The sequence below is a fragment of the Ochotona princeps genome, chromosome 4, assembly GCF_030435755.1.
Source record: "Ochotona princeps isolate mOchPri1 chromosome 4, mOchPri1.hap1, whole genome shotgun sequence".
NCBI classification, from domain to species: domain Eukaryota; kingdom Metazoa; phylum Chordata; class Mammalia; order Lagomorpha; family Ochotonidae; genus Ochotona; species Ochotona princeps.
In genome coordinates, this window is record NC_080835.1 from 51,222,818 (window position 1) to 51,241,827 (window position 19,010).

Genomic DNA, 19,010 nt, shown 5'->3' on the forward strand with positions numbered 1-19,010 from the left:
ACACTGCAACAGAGAGGGAGACAAAGTCTGAAACAGCCAGAGAAACAGTGAGAGCCAGAGAGAGCAACAAAGAACGAGCCAAGGAGACACAGCCAGCCAGCCACAGAGTGAGCTAGAGAGAGACAGACATGGACGGTGAGAGAAACTGGCATATCCCAGAGGCAGCAACAGAGCACAGAGAGCCAGACAGCTCCAAAGATAGTGCTAGAGAGGGGAGATGGGAAGAAAGCCAGAGACGATGACAGAGAGGGAGAAAGAAAAGGAAACAGAGCCAGCCAGAATCAGAGAGCCAAGAGGGAGTCCCAAAACCACAGACACAGGACCAGTGAGAGACAGAACAAGTGAGCCAGAGACAGACCTTGAGGGACAGAGCGCCAGAGAGTGATAAGCCACAGAGCCAGTGAAAGCTGAATAGAAAGTTGGAGCTTGCCAAAGATGGCAAGCCAGAATGAGAGAGCGGGGGAAATCAGACATACCCTGTTACGTAGGAGAACTTGAGTTGCTGGTATACAACAGGGACAACAGAGCCCATGCCTCAAGCCTGAAGCACACACAGGAGAGATTCTTCATTCTCCTTTCCAATGACAATGATATGTTAGGCAGGAACGCTGCAGACACTGAAGTTCAGGAATAACAATCTGGATCACCCCCACCCCCACTCCACAGAAAGAACTTTGAAGTGCCAAAGCACTGTTGAGAGTGAAGACAGCCTGGAGTCAGTGGTAAATTTGTTATGGAATGTTACCAAGGGAAGACTAGCAGCTATGCCTCTGTGTCAATCATCTGTGTGAAAGCTCTTGGACATACCAAAATAATCCTGTAGGGTATGTTTGAAAATGTCTACTAGATGAGTGAAATGAAGCTTGGAGAGTTGGGCACACCGCTGGTGAGCAGCAGTGCCAGCACCAGTTACACTGCTGAACCTTGCATTCTTTTCTACCTGCCCCTATCAGGGACTACTCCATGCCTGCAGCAGACAGGACAGGGGGTACAGCAATGAGGCACAATGATAGAGATCCATCTTCCATCTACAACATGCCCACAGTAATCAAAGCTAGGCCAGACTGAAGCCATTCAGGTCTCCCACATGGATGGCAAGAAGTTGGATCTGAAACAGTAGAACTCAAAGCAGCCACTATAATAGAGATGTGAGCATTCCAAGCAGGGATGGCCCAAGTCCTTGCGCCCCTGCACTCATAGGACATCCAGAAACTCCTGGCTTCAGATCAGCCCAGCTCTGGCCACTGCAGCCATTTGAGGAATGGACCTGTGGATGGGAAATTTCTTTCACTCACTCACACACACACACACACACACACACACACACACACACAGTAACTCTGCCTTTCAGATATTTTTAAAGACCTGACTTATATCTTAACATGGGTGAACCTTGCGTACATTGTGTTAATGAAGTAAGCCAGCCATAAAGATGTTCTAAATAATCTGATCCCACTTAGACACCTACACTTGTCAAATTCAGACAGAAAATGGGACTTTCTAGGCTATGGGAGGAAGAAAACACAGTGAGTTACTGTCGGAGTATGGAGTTCAATCCGGGATGATTTTTTTTTTGACGCATTTCAAATAGTTTAATTTTTAAAATATTCTATTCAGTGCTAAAATATGTCTTTACTCGTTGTTGTCCATTTCCATTTTCTTAAACTTCTTTGAGACCAAAAATAAATCACAAAGTTCAACTGAACATGCAGATTTCAAATAAGAGGGAACTTTCTAGAAAGTCTGAGCAGAAGCAGTACTGGGAAGAATGGGTGCTGATGTCAGAACCCTGAATTCTGGCTGAGGCAGAGTGTCTGGCGAGAGGCAGGAATGGCATGTACAGGTAGGCAGGGAGCTGTGGGCATGTGTGCCTGTCAGGGGCAGGGCATAGGGCACCCTCAGCAATGGGAACCCACCTCAGTGGGGGCAGAGATGCCCAGCAGAGCAGGGATGGCCTTTCATCTTCCCCATCCTCCAAAGCCCCACGCAGTACCTCCCAACAGCAGCCTACAGGGCCCACGGCCTGTGGCACAGTCCCACTGGCCGCTGTCTCCTTTCAAGTACTCTTGCAGGACCCCTCCCACCTCTCTCTCTCTCTTTCTTTCTTTCTTTCTCTCTCTCTCTCTCTCTCTCTCACACACACACACACACCAGCAGCTTTGTCCAGAGGTCTTGCCCCAGGGGGTGACAGAAAGCCTGGGAAAGTAGACAGGAGCGCTCTTCTGCTCAGCTGCCTAGCAAGCAGGTGCCAGGAACAGGAAGGTGATGCAGTGACCAGAGTCCATGGTCTGCTTTCAGGCTGAACGCTTCCTACGTGCAGGCTCTGCACCCCCACGCTTGCCCTTGACCCCAGCATCACGGCTAGAGTCAGAACGCAATAAATAGAGGCAGGGGTTGGATGCGGATGGAGGGCGCCAGGTGCTACTAGCTCTCAGACGCTGTCTGCGGCACTGCAGGCTGGTCCACACAGAAGCGCTTCAGAGGCGGGGCACTCGCATCTTCCTCCTCCTCAGCCACCTGTGTCTCCAGGGGCACAGGATCCTTCTTGGTGAGGGTGGGGGGCTCATCGGCGACCTCCGAGTATCTCCTGGCCCAGTGGGGGAGGGGGGCTGGGAGTCATCCGTGCGGAAGTCGGAGGTGTGTGCTGGGCTCAGGGACTCGCTCTGCTGGGGGCTGGGGCTCGAGTTGGTACTACTGTCCACTTTGAGCTGGTAGACGTCGGACACAGAGCTCTGGTTGCTGTTCTCATCCTGGAATTCAAGGAGGAGGGAGGAATTAGCAGAGGTATCGGAGGGAAAGCCAATTCAAGGTGACAATACTTAATGCCACTCAACTATACATTGACCATGGTTAAGATGCTAAATTCCCTGTGTATTTTTAAGATGAGTACAAATAACATACCCAGAAAAGATCCTTAGCTCAGTGACAAAAATGTACTCCATGCTCAAGGTCCTCTCCTTACCACCTGGGGGGGTGGATCCCTCCTGGGGGTCCTGAAGAATAAATTTCCCACCTCTGGATGTCACTAGGAATGAGTTACGCAGCAGGTGACAGCCTGTGAGGGTCACCAGGATCCTTCTCTGCCTTCAACCACCTGAAAAGCATTCCCTTTCCTCCCACGCCTCTCCCTTCTCCGCCAAGTCCCTCCCATTTCCTCTCCATCGCCCCACCTTTCTCCTCCCTTGCTCCCTCCCCTGTGTCTCCTCCCACTCCCCTCCCTTTCCCTGGAGGACTTGCGTCTTAGAGGAAACTGAAAGTGAAACCGAAAGCTGCTGAAGTGCATGCTGCAGATTCTGCCTTCCAGCTAGTGGGCAACTTCTCTGCAGCCCCCGGCGGCTCTACCCTAGCCCGACCATCCTTCCCCGCTGCCTGGGAAGAAGCGCGGCTTAGAGTAATTTCAGGAGTCGCAGCTGGATTGGAGCTCAGACGCCTGAGCAGGTACCTGGGCTGGGACTAAGAGAAAGGCAAAGTTAGGGGTAGGTGGCCCCCAGGGTCGCCCAAAGGAGCCCATGTGGGGAAACTCAGGCTCCAACCCCAAAAGGCTTCTGCTGGGAAGGGGCGGGACAGGATGTTTAGTGTTCAGGTTCAAGACTCTTGGCCCTAAAATAAGTTCGTAAGTTCATTCATATCTGCCTGTGTGTATTTCAAAAAGTTAATGAAAATGGAATTTTTCAGTGGTGCAAAAAAACTTTGAAATCCATGTATCCATTCATAATATACATTTTCCATGGATTTTTATGCCCTCCCCCATATATTTTTATACATTACAAATACAGTGGGGGGGACAGAGAGACCCTGTACCTATAAAGATGAATGAAGATGTTACACAAAGCAGGTCGCTCTCTGGCACAAGGAAGGCACCTGGCAACCAGCCGCTCATATCATGTCCTCCTCCAGGCGGGGCCCTGGGGATGGAGGCAGGTATGATCATCACGAAAGTAAAACTGTCAGGTTGATCTGAACCACTCCCCCTCTTCCGGCAGCTCTGTCCAGCTGGGTCACTGAGCCGTACTGTGGAAGAGATTCCCCTGCTGTTTGGGTTGATGATCTTTTCTCTTGCCCAGGTCCCCCACTTCATTCTCTCAGATTTTCCTTTATTCTGTTTCTGTCATGCAGATCTCAAACTTTTCTTTCCCAACATCTAAGCAGTACTGCCTGACAGGACCCGGACGGTCCCAGCAATGGCCTCAACAGCGACCCTAGCACTCATGTGGCAGGAGGTCACGTGCTCCATCTGCCTGGATGCCATGGTGCAGCCCATGAGCATCAAATGTGGCCACAGCTTCTGCCAGGAATGTATCTCGGAGCTTGGGAAGGATGGGGGTGGCCTCTGCCCTCTGTGCAGGAACCCCTTTCTGCTCAGGAACCTACGGCCCAATCGGCATCTAGCCAGTGTGGTAGAGAACCTGCAACAAAACAGCCAGGCTGCCAAGGACGACACGCCAGGGGAGCAGTGCCCGAAGCATGGAGAGATGCTTCACCTATTCTGTGAGGAAGATGGGCAGCTCCTTTGCTGGGTGTGTGCCCAATACCAGAAACACCGCAACCACCGCCACAAGGTCCCTATTGAGGAGGCTGCCCAAGAGTACCAGGTGAAGCCTTGCACAGAGGTGTGAATAGATCCAAGGGAGACGGGCCCTGGGGAGCTCAGAGACTGGGGGGGGAAGGAGCACTTCCCTTCTGTCATGTCTAATCTAAGCAGTGCTCTAGGCTCAACATGACCTTCTCATTGCGAGCACTATGGGAAATGCTGCAACACTTGTTTCCTTGTGGATTCCTGATCAACTAGGAGTGATAGATGCCCCCATCCTGCCAGGCGCATTGCTCTATTTTATAAGAAATGCTTTGAGCCTTTTCCAAAGTGCCCAGTCAGGCCTCAGTCCTCACTCTTTTTCTGCTCTTAGGCTTTTATCAGCAGCACATGCCACCCTACCCTACTTCTTGGTCTGTTTGGAGATTAACCTACCGCCTTTTTTTCTCCTTCCAGCAAAAGCTCCGGGTGGCCTTGGAAAAGCTAAGAAAACAACAGGAGATGGCTGAGAAGTTGGAAGTGGATGTTGCAACAAAAAGAGCAGAGTGGAAGGCAAGAGTCAAAGAGGAGGGGACACTCGGAAGGCTGGGCAAGGTCCAGGGTCCTAGAGTCGGGAAAGCCTTAGCCCTGACAGTGCCTGTCTGTGGAGTGATAGTGTATCTCACTCTCCAAGAGCCAGCCATCCTCTCCAGATAGAGGAGAAAGAAAGGATGGAAGCTCAAAGAACTCCTAGACAGGAACAGATTCACTGAACAAGGTCCTGCAAAGCTGCTGCCCCTCTGCACCCAGACTAAGGCTACCAGAGCTTCAGTACTTCATTGTGTGGGACAGGGTTATTCTGGAAAAGAGGCCCCAAGGCTGTGCCTTGCAGGAGTTGAGAGGAATGGACCTCAGGGATCCATTCAGTCCTGTGATGGGAAAACCAACGTGACCAGACAATGGCTGTGCTGTGTCCAGGTCACTGGTCCAAAGGATAGTGGACAACCAAGGCTTGTTGTACTCTGGCAACTGGCTAGTACAGGTGAGGTACGCCAGGAAGTGGAGGAGAGTGCAAGAAGCTCAAGGCCAGGTAGATTCCCCAGAGAAAGATTTGGAATGCAGGAGCAGTGGATCAGATTGTGACAACTCAAGGGGTCATCCTGCATCATTAGGCAACTGTCCAGCTGCTAGCAGGAGTGGGGACATGAAGAATGACCGAAGCCATCCTTTCCCGAGACTTGGGAATAGTAGTGTGAGCCTGCCTGTGTGAGATCACTGGGGTTGGGAACAGATATTATGTTATGACTCATGGAGTCACATTTGGATGATGGCCGAGTTTGGGAAAACAGTTTGAGGCACCCCTCTGATGCTAGTCCCAGAAGCCTCACTCACTTATGTCTTCATCAAAACTAAGTGTGTGTGTGTGTGTGTGTGTGCATGCGTGCTTATTCCTAGTCAGCACCGAAGTGGTAAGTGTCCAGGTGAGAGAATTAAGAGAATTAAGTTCCAACACCTCCAACCCCAAAACTTGGGGAGATTTTCACAAAAACCACCTTTCTCTTTCCCTGAACACCAAAGACAAAGGTTGAGATGCACAAATCAAGGATTCACGCCGAGTTCATGCAGCAGCACAACTTCCTGGTTGAAGAGGAACAGAGGCAGCTGCAGAGGCTGGAGAAGGAAGAGAAGGAGCAGCTGAGAATGCTGGGGGAGATGGAGGCCAACCTGGCCCAGCAGAGCCAGGCCCTGCAGGAGCTGATCTCAGAGCTGGAGCGCAGGAGTCGGGGCTCGGCCCTGGAGCTGCTACAGGTGAGCCCGGGAGGGAGGTCCAGAGAGGGACCAAAGGGAAAACTCTGGAATTACCATCAGCTCAAAGGCAAATGTGGCATCTGCAGTAGTCTTAGAAAACTCAAGCTGGAATTTGGATCCGTGAATGGTTTATATTCAGTCTATAGAAGAGTTCACATCTGGAGGAATATTCCATGCAACAGTTAACAGAAATGGGCATCCTTAGTTTCATACTGGTATGTGTTAGAAGCGACACTGAGAAAGTTCTTTCCATGCACTGGGTTTCCCATATCTTAAATGGAGATTATCCTATTATATATCTTCACAGATTTTTGTGACAAAGGAAAAAATGTGGGCTGGCATTGTGGCACAGCAGGGAAGCTACCACCCATGATGGCGGCATCTCGTGGACACCAGTTCTAGTCCTGGTTGCTCCAACTCTGATCCAATTTTCTGCTGTTGGACCATCTCCCACTGCTTTCCTAGGTACATCCTTGGAGGACAGATGCTTGGAATTCCGGACTCCAGGCTTCAGCATGGCCTGGCATTAAACCCATCTGGGAAGTGAACCAACATAATCTCTTCCTTTCTCCTCGTCTCCCCACCCTGTCTCTCCCCCTGCTTGTCTCACCCCTTCTCTGATTCCCCCCTGCTGCCAGCCTCATCCATTTTTCCCTTCCTCTCTACCTCCCTCTCCTGTCTCTCCCCACACCCAACTCTGCCTTTAACACAAACAATCCTTATTTAAGAGCCTTTGTGGATTTCATCCCTTTTAAAAGTGTCTAGTCCTAGAAGGTTTTAGTGTCATATAGCAAAGCACTAGATGGAACACAGAGCAACACTGGTCCACCTCAGCCCACCATCAAGTCTTCCCAGAGCTCTGGGAAAACCCTTTTCCTTTTGTAGACCCAATGTGTTTGCCTCATTTTAGGAAACTGGACAGATGGTCTCAACAGTCCTTTCTGCTCTACAGTTCTTTCCCTGTACCTTTTTGCTATCCCTGTCACATGTGATCATGAAGCTTTCTAGTTTGTGCAAAACTGTGTTACCGGCTTGACTTAGTAGGCTGTCTTCCATTTGACTCTCAACTAGGCTTGTTTTTCCACTTCTCAAGATTATTTACTTGAAAGGAAGACAGAGAGGGAAATACAGAATAGGTTCTTCCATCTAGCTGCTAGCTCAGTTCCCAGGATGCTCACTACAGCCAGAACTGGGCCAATCTGTAGCCTGGAGCCAGAAACTCCATCCAGGTCTCCCATGTGGGTGGCAAGAATCCAAGCACCCAGGCCACCAGCTGCTGCCTACCAGATCTGCTCTGAAAATGGGATCAGAAATGCAAGTGGAGCTCAATTCATGCAGGTTCCAAACCACTCCAGATTTTCTTCAAAACTCAAACAAGAAAATGATGCTTACACTCAATAATTCTATTCAATATAGGGAAGTAAGTCCTAGCCACAACAATTGCGCAAGAAAAGAAATTTTTCAGAAGTCCATATTTTAAAGGAAGTTAAATGACTGGGCTTTTGGCTTAGATCAAGTGTGGTATGTTGTTACCAACAAGGCTTTCAAATGCACTTTTGACAGGCCTGAGAGACTACCAGTTCCCATGTAAAGTCTCTCAACTCCCACAACAAAACATTCAAGGATAATTTGATGTCACATACAGAAAGAGTAAACCTTCACCACACACAGGACAGTCACCTTGCCCTCTTTACCCAGGAGCTCAAGCTCACAGTGAAACAGAACCATTTCTGGACATCTTTCCCTGGCCATTTTCTCAATGTAACTATCTGGGCTTTAGCCAGGCTTGGCTGTGGTCACCCTTATTGTACCTTCCTCCCTCCGTGAACATGGACTTACTTATTTGGTTTCTGCAGCACAGCCCTTAAACTGAGGAGTGTTCCAGCTTTGGGTCTCACCCGTGCTGCATTTCTGTGTACCCCAGAAGCATCCACACATGCTGCAGGCTCCAAGCTTGCCAGAATCCTCTCTGGAGCCTCAGCACAAAGTCCCAGAGACCACAGACTGAGACACACGACCCATGGGACCAGGGTCACAGGAATAAACTTACTCTTTTTCTTTTCAGGAGGTGACAGTCACCCTGGCAAGGTAAGAACTTTTGTTTAAGAAGAGGGAGCAGTAGGAATCCGATACCGCTGATAAGTGTGACAGATTTTAAAAAGCCATGCCGTGTAGTGTCCCATGTCTGCCCCCATGTTCTCAGAGAGACCCTCTCTAAACCATTTGAGACCAGGAGGTATTTTACAAAGGGACAGCTCAGTTTGCAAACTGTCGAGAGGAATCTGGCTGTAATGTCTTCACCCAAAAAAATCCAACAAACAGGAAAAGGGCAGCAAATTCTGAGGCTCTAGCCTGCTGGGTCTGACTTTTCAGAAGAAATCTACCCAGTTACAAACCTACCAAAGAGCTGTTAGGCCCACAACCTGGGCCAGACCCCGCATAGAAGTGACTCAGCCTAGGCCACCTGCCTTGCCTGTGAAATAAAGCAGGATGTGCTCACATGGAGAGCCCAGGCTTGCAGAAAAATGTAGAGACTTTGGGAACCAGGAGCTGCTGGATACACCCTCTCACACCCACCCCTGCCCCAGCTCAGGGGACCCAAACCCAAACCCAAACCCAAGTGTAAGTTTATGTTGAACTATTGCAATCCCTGACCAAGGAGTTGTAGCCTTAGGGTTTGGGGATAAGGTGATGAAATGGAAGGAGTAGAAGAGTCTCAAACTCTTTTCCACAGGAGTGAATCCTGGAGCCTAAAGGAGTTGACAGTCAACTCGCCCAACCTGAGTGTGTGCCGTGTGCCAGGGCTAAAGGAGATGCTAAGGACATGTGGCGGTAAGACAAGGGGCTGTGGGTGTGGGGCAGGAGGATGGAAAGCAGTATGGAGAGATGACAGGTGGGGCAAAGATAGGAGGGAATATAATTCTTCACAAGCCCCCACCTCCTCCTAGAGCATACACAGATCCCCCACTGCATGCACAGGGTTCCCGACTCCCCACGGGCCAGACCTCACTGGGCTTCTCTTCCTATAGTGCACATCACGCTGGATCCACAAACAGCCAACCCACTGCTCATCATTTCAAAGGATCTGAGACAAGTAAGGCTTGGTGATGTCAAGCAGGAGGTGCCAGAGGACGAAGAGAGATTTGAGAATTACCCCATGGTCCTTGGTGCCCAGTACTTCACCTCTGGACGGTATTACTGGGAAGTCAATGTGATGGGAAAGACGGCCTGGGACCTGGGGGTGTGCAGAGCCTCAGTGCAAAGGAAGGAGGTCTTTATGCTCAGCCCTGAGAGAGGTTTCTGGACGATTTGGTTGTGGAACACAAAAACGTATGAGGCTGGCACCTGCTCCCGGACTCCCCTCTACCTTCATGTGCCTCCGCACCAAGTTGGGATTTTCCTGGACTGTGAAGCTGGCATTGTTTCATTCTATAATGTCACTGACCATGGCTCCCTCATCTACACCTTCTCGGAGTGTGACTTTGCTGGACCTCTGCGGCCCTTCTTCAGCCCTGGCTTCAATAATGATGGGGAAAATGCAGGCCCTCTCACTCTCTGTCCACTGGAGCTGGCATAGTCTGGAGTTACAGATCACTGAGGGCTCTGCTGCCCCGCAGACCCTGCCTCTTTTTCCCAGAAATGGAGCCACTTTTGCCCCTGCCAAGGTTTAGGACCCCAGGGAACAGGCTTTAGCAGGGAGGTCCCTGAAAGTCAGCCATCAGGTGACCTTCAACATCAGCATCAAGGCTCTGAATTGCTTTGGTTCCCTCCCATGAAGCAGACCCCGCATTCTCAGCCCAGACTCACCTGAACCATATGTAGTAGCTACCTCAAGTTCTGTCACAGCCTTTCCATCCCCTTGGGCCAAATCTCTAGTACATCTGGGATGGTTTGTGAATTTGCTTCCAAAAACAATTGTGCGTCTGTCTGTTCTGTTCCACCTTTGTTCCTTAAACCTGAAATACTTGGCAACCCTGGTTCATATTGATGTACCTTACTTCAAAATAATCATGGGAAATGATACTATCACATGCATGTGTAGGCTTTCTCAAATTTTTTCACCAAAATAAATGTGTCAAGTCCATTTTCTACAAATTTAAGTATGGTTGACTATTTATTGTTGCACACTTTTCCTGCATGAGTTTTCCTCCCCCATTTCTGAACCTAAAATATTCAGGAGGGCTGAAAACTTCAGGAATTTTGAGACTGCGATCACTGCCTGAGGGGAGGTCCCCTTTCATGTTGAAGGGACTCCTGGTTTTAAGACAAAGCTTAACTGGAGTTTGTTTGGCTTTCTGGGCCTCTGTGTCTCTGGCAGAACTCAAATTCCTTTCTTCATGTTCTTGGTTGACTAGTGAATGGCACTGGTGGAGGGCCAAGGCCAGGGCCCCTCAACTTTTTTTATTCCTGGAAAATGAGACATTCTGGCTCCTCCTGGAATGTCCACTTTTGATATCATTCCTCTTGAAATTCCCCTTACTTGGGCTTTTCCAGAAGACTAAGGGAGAACAGAAGGTTTGTGAATGCAGTGGGTGTGACTGCATCCTCAATTATGAGGAAGTGTGAGCCTGGTAGACGGTCAGCCTAGGTTCCAAGTCAGCAGACCAGGCTATTATAAGAACTGGCTCGATTACTTTCCGGGTGCTTCTGCAAAGCACATCAAGCAAAGTGAGAGAAGACTCAGGAGGGCAAAAATACAGCACCAAAAAGGGACAGTGAGGTGGGTTGTCCATATCCTCCTTGTCTGTATGACCACACCAACTCCTCTTAAACGTTTCCTCTTGACGTTGGAAAGACATAGAAAACAAATCTTAAGGTACAGCCACTAGCAAATATCCATAACATCTTATTTATAGCTTAGAACTTGTCCCTGGATAAAGAAACCAAGATGTGTATATCATTGGAATACTACTTAGCCATAAAATATGAAATCATGGGGGCTGAAAATATGAAATCATGGGGGCTGGTGCAATGGTTCAAATAGCTAATCCTCTACCTGCAGGTGCCAACATGGGCATTGGTTCATGTCCCAGCTGCTTCACTTCCCATCAAGTTTGTTCTGTGACAACTAATACAGAGGACAAAAAAATGAAACTTTGACAAATAAAATTAACATCCTGGGATTTGGTTACTGTTTGCAGGCTTTCTGTACACTCCTGAGGAACAGAATTTGCATTTTATTTTTTCCCCATCAGCTACATTTTCATATATTTACCTACTAGAGTGTTAAAGTGTGATTGTAAAGGGAAATGAAAATATTTCATTGTGGTAATTAGGAATAAATGACTGAGGGGAGGAAATAAAGAACTCAATCCAGACCTCCCACTTCGGTGGCGAGACCCAAGAACTTCTGCCATCATCTGCTGCTTTATCAGGGTGCAGATTACCAGAAAGCTGGATTGGAAGTGGAAACATGACTTAAACAACACACTTCACTATGGGAAGTGAACATCCAAAGAGATCCTATCAGTGCAATAAATCCCCACCCATGGGCTCAGCGTGGTAGCTTAGTGGTTGAAGTCCTTGCCTTGCATGTGCCAGGATCCCATATGGGTACTAATTTGTTTCCCAGATGTTCCACTTCCCACCCAGCTCCCTGCTTGTGGCCTAAGAAAGTCAAGGAGGACAGGCAAAGGCCTCGGGACTCTGCACCGCATGGGAGACCTAGAAGAAACTCCTGCCTCCTGGCTTTGGATCAGTTCAGCTCCAGCCGTTAAGGCCAGTTGGGGAGTGAACCAGCGGAATGAAGATCTTTCTGTCTTTCCTTCTCTCTGTAAATCTGCCTAATAAAAAAAATAAATCTTTAAAAATAATACCACCCCTGACCATCTTCCACAGAGATGGAAAATGCATACTATGAAAATCTCATCATGGATTTTTTTTTTGCACTAAGACATCTTTCCACTTTTCTATGAACTTTTTCAAGTACTCTTTCATATACCAATTAACAGTAGTTTCAGATTTGTTGCATTCATCTTAGTACAAATTTCAAACTATAAAGTAGCATTCAACATTAGCTTGCTGTTTCTATTTTAGCCATTTGATTGAGTCAAAGTACTGTGTTCAAAGTTACTTTGCATAAAGTTCTTTGTGTTATCTTTTTTTATGTCAGCTTTAAGAAATGTTAACTTTTTCTTACGCTTATTTTTTTTATTTTTAACTGTAAGCCATTAGAATTTTGAGTCAAATTTTTTCTTGCCCTGGCTGTTCCACTTCCTATCCAGCTCCCTGCTAATGCACCTGAAAAAGCAGAAAATAGCCAATTATTTGCTTTCCTGTCAGCCACAGAAGAGATCCAGATGGAGTCCCTGGCCCCTGGCCTTGGGCTGGCTATCTCTGGCAACTGTGGTCAATTGTGGAGTGAACTACAGGATGGAAAACAACCAATGTCTTTCTCCCTTTCAAATAAATAAAAGCTTAAAAAACAATTTTACTTCACACGCCTCTGTGTGTAGAGAGATGGCAGCCTTATTATCATTCATCCTTTTCCTCTTACATATTTTAAATATGAATATTCTTACGCATGCTTTTTAAAGGTTTTATTTATTTGAAAGGAAGAGTTACAGCAAAAGAGAAAGGCAGACACAGAGAGAGGTCTTCCATCCTCTGGTTCACTTCCCAGATGGTCACAACCACCAGGGCTGGCCAGGCACAAGGTGCAGGAGTGAAGGTACTTGGTCCATCTCCCACTGCTTTCCCAGAAGCATTGCCAGGTAGCTGTATTGGAAGTGAAGCAGCTGGGACTCGAACCGCCACCCACGCAAGATGCTGGTGCTACAGACGACGGTTTAACTTGCTATGCTACAATGCCAGCCCCTCTTGTATATGTTTAGCAGAATTTGTGTATGTATTCTATATTTGGGGGGAATATTTATCTAGAAGTACATAAACTATCCCAAATTTACAGTGCTTCACTTAGCATTTTTCGACTTCGTCTTGGTGCAGAAGCATACCCATATAGCCATTCTGTGCTCCATACTCAGGACAGCAGCCAGTAAGCATGACACAGTCAACACTGCATTATAAAATAGGTTTGTGTTACAGGGTTTTGCCAAAATGCCAATGTTCTGAGCACTTTTAAGGTGGAATACACTAAGCTGTGATGCTTCTTATCTAAAATAGAATCTAAAATTGCCATTAGCTAACTATTCCATTAGAAAATTAAAAAGATGGGGCCCCATGCAATAGCATAGCAGTTAAAGTCCTCGCCTAAAACGCACTGGGATCCCATATGGGCACTGGTTCTAATTCCAGCACCCCCGCTTCCCATCCAGCTCCCTGCTTGTGGCCTGAGAAAGCAGTCGAGGACAGCCCAGCTGTTGTGGTCACTTGGGAAGTGAACCATCTCTCCTCCTCTCTGTATATCCGCCTTCCAATAAAAATAAATAAATCTTTAAAAAAATAAAAAAGATGTCAGTGTCCTTGAAAAGAGTTTCTGGATGAAATGGTTTGTTTTTTGTTTGTTTAATTTATTTTTATTGGAAAGACAGATATACAGAGAGAGTAAGATCTTCATCTGCTAGTTCACTCCCCAAGTGGCCACAACCTCCAGATCTGAGCCAGTCTGAAGCCAGGAGTCAGGAGCTTCTTCCCGGTTTCCCCATGGGTGCAGGGTCCCAAGGCTTTGGGCTGTTCTCCACTACTTTCCCAGGCTGCAAGTAGGGAGCTGGATGGGAAATAGAGTGGCTAGGATAGAAACTGGTGCCTGTATGGAATCCTGGTGCATGCAAGGTAAGGTCCCTAGCCACTAAGCTATTGTGCCAGGCCGTGAATGAACTGTTTTTAAAGATGACTAATGATCTGTCTGCTGAACAGGAAGGTGGTTCTGTGAAGGAAGACCGTAAGAATAGAAAAGGCCTAAACCACAAATCCTGGGGCAAGAAGACCATGTTACTGAGCCAAGTCCAGATCCACAGGCAGAGTCAACCAGTGTCTTGCAGATAAACTGAAGGAGGAATCCAAAGAATTCACAAAAATGAGACTTTACTTGAGAGTGGTTGGCTTGTGTATGTGTCATGATCATAGGGAAAAAAAGATGTTAATGTTATCAAACAGTTCGGCTTTGTGTTTCTGCAGTGAAGCTGACCAGCATGTGATAATTATGGTGGGGAAAGACTGTCACAATGATACAATCTTGTTTCTCAAAATCTGAATACTTTGGCATATCAACTTGGTTTCCAGTAGTACAGATTTTTGTGATTGTACAATTATTGCCCAAGCCAACCATTGCTCATGTAGATAGACTCCTGCTTTTACACACAAATTATCTTGAGAGGGAGCCAGTGCTATATGGCAGCAACCAAAGCTACTCCGTAAGGTGTCATCATCTCTTATGGGCACCAGTTGAAGTCCTGAGTGCTCCACTGCTGATACAATTTCCTGCTAATATGCCTGAGAAAACAGCAGAGAATGGCACAAATGCTTGAGCCTTGCACCTCATGGGAGACCCAGACAAAGCTCATGGCTTCCAGCTTCACATGGCCCAGTTCTGGCCACTGTAGCCATCTGGAGAATGAACCAGCAGACAGACAAAACCTCTTTTAAAAATAATCTTGAGAACCTTCACCACAAACTATTAATACGAGCAACAAGGACTATATCCCAACTGCCAAGGAGGCCACAGGGAATTGGATGCCCTCGGAGGCCGAGTACTCTGAGGTCACCCACCCCCAACCGGAGCTTCAGCAAGGGGATGGAAGAAGTCCAAACACTACCGTGCAGAAACCAACGTCATCGGAAAGACAACCAGAAGCCCTGAGCGGTCCGCAGAAACAGAAGAACAATAAATGTCCTTCGGGACCAGGGAGGAGAGCTTTCTCTGGTCCGAGCCTGGCTCCATCTCTGGACCCCCACCCTCCCTCGCAATGACCATTGGGATGGCTCTGAAAACCCCTCATAGCAAACAAACAATCATACAAACTAAAAAAAAACTAAAATAAATAGACAAACAACAAAAAGTAGAGCTTAGAATCTGACAGGAAAGAGCTGGCATGGATTGGCTCATGCCTCACTTGGTGGGACACAAAGATGAGTCACTCTTCACCATGGTGTTGAGGATTTTCCTGCACACCCTCCCCCCCCCAAAAAAAAATGTTCTGCACCTTAATTATCGACAAATGTCTTGTTAGAGTTACAAGCAAGTCTAGATTATCCTAAAATCTGCCAAGATCAGCAAAATTATATTTCAACACAACAAATGGCTAAATACTAAAATGAAATAGACACGAGACAGCTGAATGGTACCTTATAGCCATTTTAAGGTATATAGCAGCCGGTCCTGTATATAAACTAAAATTGAAATGTCAATGAGCTAATCATAGGTTGTGGTTAAGAACTTTCTTCTTTTTTTTTTTTTTTTAACATACTGGTTACTCAAAACCATGTCAATTCCATAATCTTGCAAATTGCTGTTGATGTTATATTGGGACTCTTAATTGACTGGGATGATATTCTACCAGCTTTAATTTCGGACCAGAAATGGTCTCCCCAAGAAACTGTTCAACCCATCTGGACAATAAGTAGCTGGACTCTATGCTTGGTATATGTTTGCAAGGAAAGAATCTTGATTGAATTTGAACTGTAATACTGCATCAAGGTGGAGGAATCCACCAGGGGGGAGGGGCGTGGAGAGGGGTGGGGGGGATTCCCAGAGCCTATGAAACTGTCACCTAATGCAAAATAATTAATAAAAAAAATCTTGAGAAAAAATAAAAGATTATACCAGTGCTAATTAACATTGTCCTTTAAAATTTAAATAAGCTCTGTTGAATTTCTGATTATTTAATTCTACAACTTCCTCTTGAATTAGGAAGGGCAAAAGTTATTATACCAAAATTTTTTAAAACAAAGGTAGAAAGGGAAGAAAATATGTAGCCACTGCTTACTCTGTATCATGTAAATTCAAGATCCTGTTTCTACTTTTGGATCACTGTGCTATCCTTTAGTGACAATCAGGACATGTTCACAAAAAAAAAAACAGATTATGACACCATCCCATATCTAACTCGAAGCATATTTTAAATGATATCTGTGTCTATGATTCCATTAATATGAATTCTGCCTAGACTGTGATTCCCTGGATAAGTCCATCATGAGTAAAATTGTCTCATTATTTAAATTGGTTACTTTGGTTTTGCTAGTCCTCTTTTTCTGCTTCCCTAAGCTTGTGCTAAGAAAGGTATTTTGTGAGAATAAGTGACTTTCCCAAGGTCAAACACATCAGTGTTAGTACAGCCAGAAGTCGAACATAAATCAGATCCAAAAGTTTGTGCTTTTTTCTGCCCATTCAAGGTCGCATAGCAACCTTTCAAAGTTATGACAAGTCACTTTGCTTACAGTCTGTGGGCCCTTTAATTCATAAATCTCTGCAAAGCAACAAAAAGCAAATGAAACCCTGTATTGGTAAACATCCCACCACCATGTGAGCCATCAAAATTGGCAACATTTCCACTGTGAAAACAAAGTACTGAGCACATGCTCTCGAATCTGCGTGGTCTTGATCCCGTAAATGATGGGGTTCAGCATGGGAGGGGCCAACATGCACACATTGGCCAGCAGAATGTGTGTGTGGAGAGGCACATGGTGTCCAAACCGCTGAGTAATTATGGTAAAAATGCCAGGCAAGTAGAACATGGAAATGACTCCAAGGTGTGAGCCACACGTGCCCAGAGCTTTTTGCCGAGCTCCTCGGGAGGGGAGGTGGAAGACTGCATTGAGGATGAGACTGTAGGAAACCAGGATGAACAAGGCATCTAGCACTACCGTAGACAGAAGGACAGACAAGCCGTACCAGACGTTGACACGGATATCAGCACAAGCAAACTTGGCAACAGCCATGTGCTCGCAGTAGGTGTGTGGCAGCAGATTGCTACGGCAGAAAGGCAATCGCTTCACCAGGAACACATCTGGGAGAATCACACAGAAGCTTCTCAGCACCACAGCCAAGCCGACCCTTGTGATCACCACACGATTCAGCACTGTGGTATAGTGCAACGGATCACAGATGGCCACATAGCGGTCAAACGCCATCGCCAACAGAATCCCTGATTCAGCAATAAAGGTAGCATGGATGAAGAAGATTTGGGTGACACACCCATCTAGAGAGATTGCCCCAGCCTGGAACCAAAATATGGCCAAGGCCTTGGGCACAGTGGTAGTGGACAAAATGAGGTCAGTCACAGCCAACATACAGAGGAAGAGGTACATGGGTTCGTGGAGGCTGCGCTCAGTGATGATGATGAAGATGAGGAGGCTATTCCCAAGCAGGGCAATAAGGTAGGAAAAAAAGAAGGGAAGAGAGATCCATGCATGCTGCTCTTCCAAGCCAGGGATGCCCAGAAGAATGAAGAATGGGTGGCTGGTGCCCGTGGAGTTAAGAGTTGCCATGCCCAGTTCAGGTCACCTATGCCCTGGTGTGGAGGATTTGGTAGTCACTTCTTTCTTCCCAGAAAGCTGGATGGGTTGGAGTGGGAAAAAACAAATCATATTCCATTTAACAGTGAGCAGATGAGGATTAAAATTTCTTTGTACTTGTTCATTACCTATGTGATCTCAGCAGTTTTTAATCACCTTAAAACTAAAGTTAGGGTAAACTGTCATCTGTAAGAAAGAAGCCTTCCTTTCTGAATGCTATAGACCCTAATCCCAGATCATCACAAACTGTCAAAAGCTGTGAATGACAACCACTGCATTCTGCACTCCAGCCACCAGGATGTGATATGCCTCTCAAACAGGTGTTAGTAACTGGGCAGCCTATCAGTGTAACAAACCTTAGCAAGTACCTTCTATATGCAGGCATGGCTGCTTGAGGACCCACTTAGGGGGAGATAGACAATATGAACAGTGTGAAGGACAAACCAAATGCAGGGACTGTGGGAACCTGGAGAACTCCCCAGGAGCTCAGAACAGGCTTTCTGCAGGTGCCAGCCTGAGTTGAACCTTGAGGAATGAGAATTGATTAAATAAAGAAAGAACTTGCATAAAGTCTTGGAAATACTGCAAGATGTGTATTTTTCAGGAATTAACAGCAAAGAAGACAGGTAAAAAGAATGCTGGAGAGGAGCCAGAAGTTACTTAATGAGAGCTTCAAGTGCTACTCTGAGGGGTAAGAATTTGTGTTGGACTATTAAGAGGCACTAAAAGATCCATAATGTGGGAATGGTGTGTTTATTTGCATTTCAGTTTCTCTCCCTCTTTCTCTGCTATAACCCTCCCTCCCCAGGCCTGTTTTTGTAAGATGAGTGGGGAAGAAAGGAGATTACTGAAGAATTGAGAGCAGTCTTCAATACAATAAACTACTAAATGCAAAAATGAAAATAGACATGAGACAGCTGAATAGTATCCTACAGCCATTTTAGGGTGGATAGAAGCCGGTTGTATATAAACTAAAATTGAAATGTCAATGAAGTAGTCACAGGATGTGGTTAAGAACTTGCATTTTCTAACATATCAGTCAATCAATACCATGTCAATTAACTCCATAATGTTGTAAACTGTTGTTAATGTTATATTACAGCTTTTAATTGGTCAGGACGATATTCTGCCAGCTCTGCTTTTAGACCAGAGATGGTCTCCCCAAGAAACTGTTGAATTTATCTGGGCAGTAAGATGCTGGATTCTATGCACAGTACATGCTTACAATGAAAGAAGCATGACTGGATTTGAACTATAATACTGCAATAAGGTGGAGTAA

General features: G+C 46.5%; 2 protein-coding genes and 1 pseudogene across 4 annotated transcripts; 1 reads left to right on the top strand and 2 right to left on the bottom strand.

The window, feature by feature from the left end:
* Positions 1–1,565: 1,565 nt before the first annotated feature.
* Positions 1,566–2,804, bottom strand: LOC101525204 (B-cell CLL/lymphoma 7 protein family member B-like; annotated as a pseudogene). Its single transcript, XR_192137.2, has one exon. The product of XR_192137.2 is annotated as a B-cell CLL/lymphoma 7 protein family member B-like (transcript).
* Positions 2,805–4,135: 1,331 nt separating this feature from the next.
* Positions 4,136–10,885, top strand: TRIM21 (tripartite motif containing 21). Of its 2 annotated transcripts, none has more exons than XM_058663483.1 (6): positions 4,136–4,592; positions 4,988–5,125; positions 6,089–6,319; positions 8,385–8,407; positions 9,054–9,151; positions 9,349–10,885. In XM_058663483.1, exons 1-6 carry the CDS (start codon positions 4,182–4,184, stop codon positions 9,894–9,896), a joined length of 1,449 nt encoding a protein of 482 aa, XP_058519466.1. In that variant the 5' UTR covers positions 4,136–4,181; the 3' UTR covers positions 9,897–10,885. The 2 variants fall into 2 exon arrangements, with proteins under 2 accessions (XP_058519466.1, XP_004590115.2); XM_004590058.3 differs by having other exon boundaries at positions 4,988–5,089; positions 6,095–6,319.
* A 5,862-nt stretch (positions 10,886–16,747) lies between these two features.
* LOC101534322 (olfactory receptor 52B4) lies at positions 16,748–17,704 on the bottom strand. Its single transcript, XM_004590057.2, has one exon. The coding sequence runs from the start codon at positions 17,702–17,704 to the stop codon at positions 16,748–16,750; it is 957 nt and encodes a 318-aa protein (XP_004590114.2).
* Positions 17,705–19,010: the final 1,306 nt, after the last annotated feature.

Excerpts from the sequence above, each read along its gene's own strand:
- LOC101534322 (XM_004590057.2), bottom strand. The coding sequence starts at position 17,704 with ATGGCAACTCTTAACTCCACGGGCACCAGCCACCCATTCTTCATTCTT.
- TRIM21 (XM_058663483.1), top strand. The coding sequence starts at position 4,182 with ATGGCCTCAACAGCGACCCTAGCACTCATGTGGCAGGAGGTCACGTGC. Across the intron at positions 4,593-4,987 it reads AGGCTGCCCAAGAGTACCAG|CAAAAGCTCCGGGTGGCCTT; the intron begins GTGAAGCCTTGC and ends TTCTCCTTCCAG. Across the intron at positions 6,320-8,384 it reads CGGCCCTGGAGCTGCTACAG|GAGGTGACAGTCACCCTGGC; the intron begins GTGAGCCCGGGA and ends TTTTCTTTTCAG.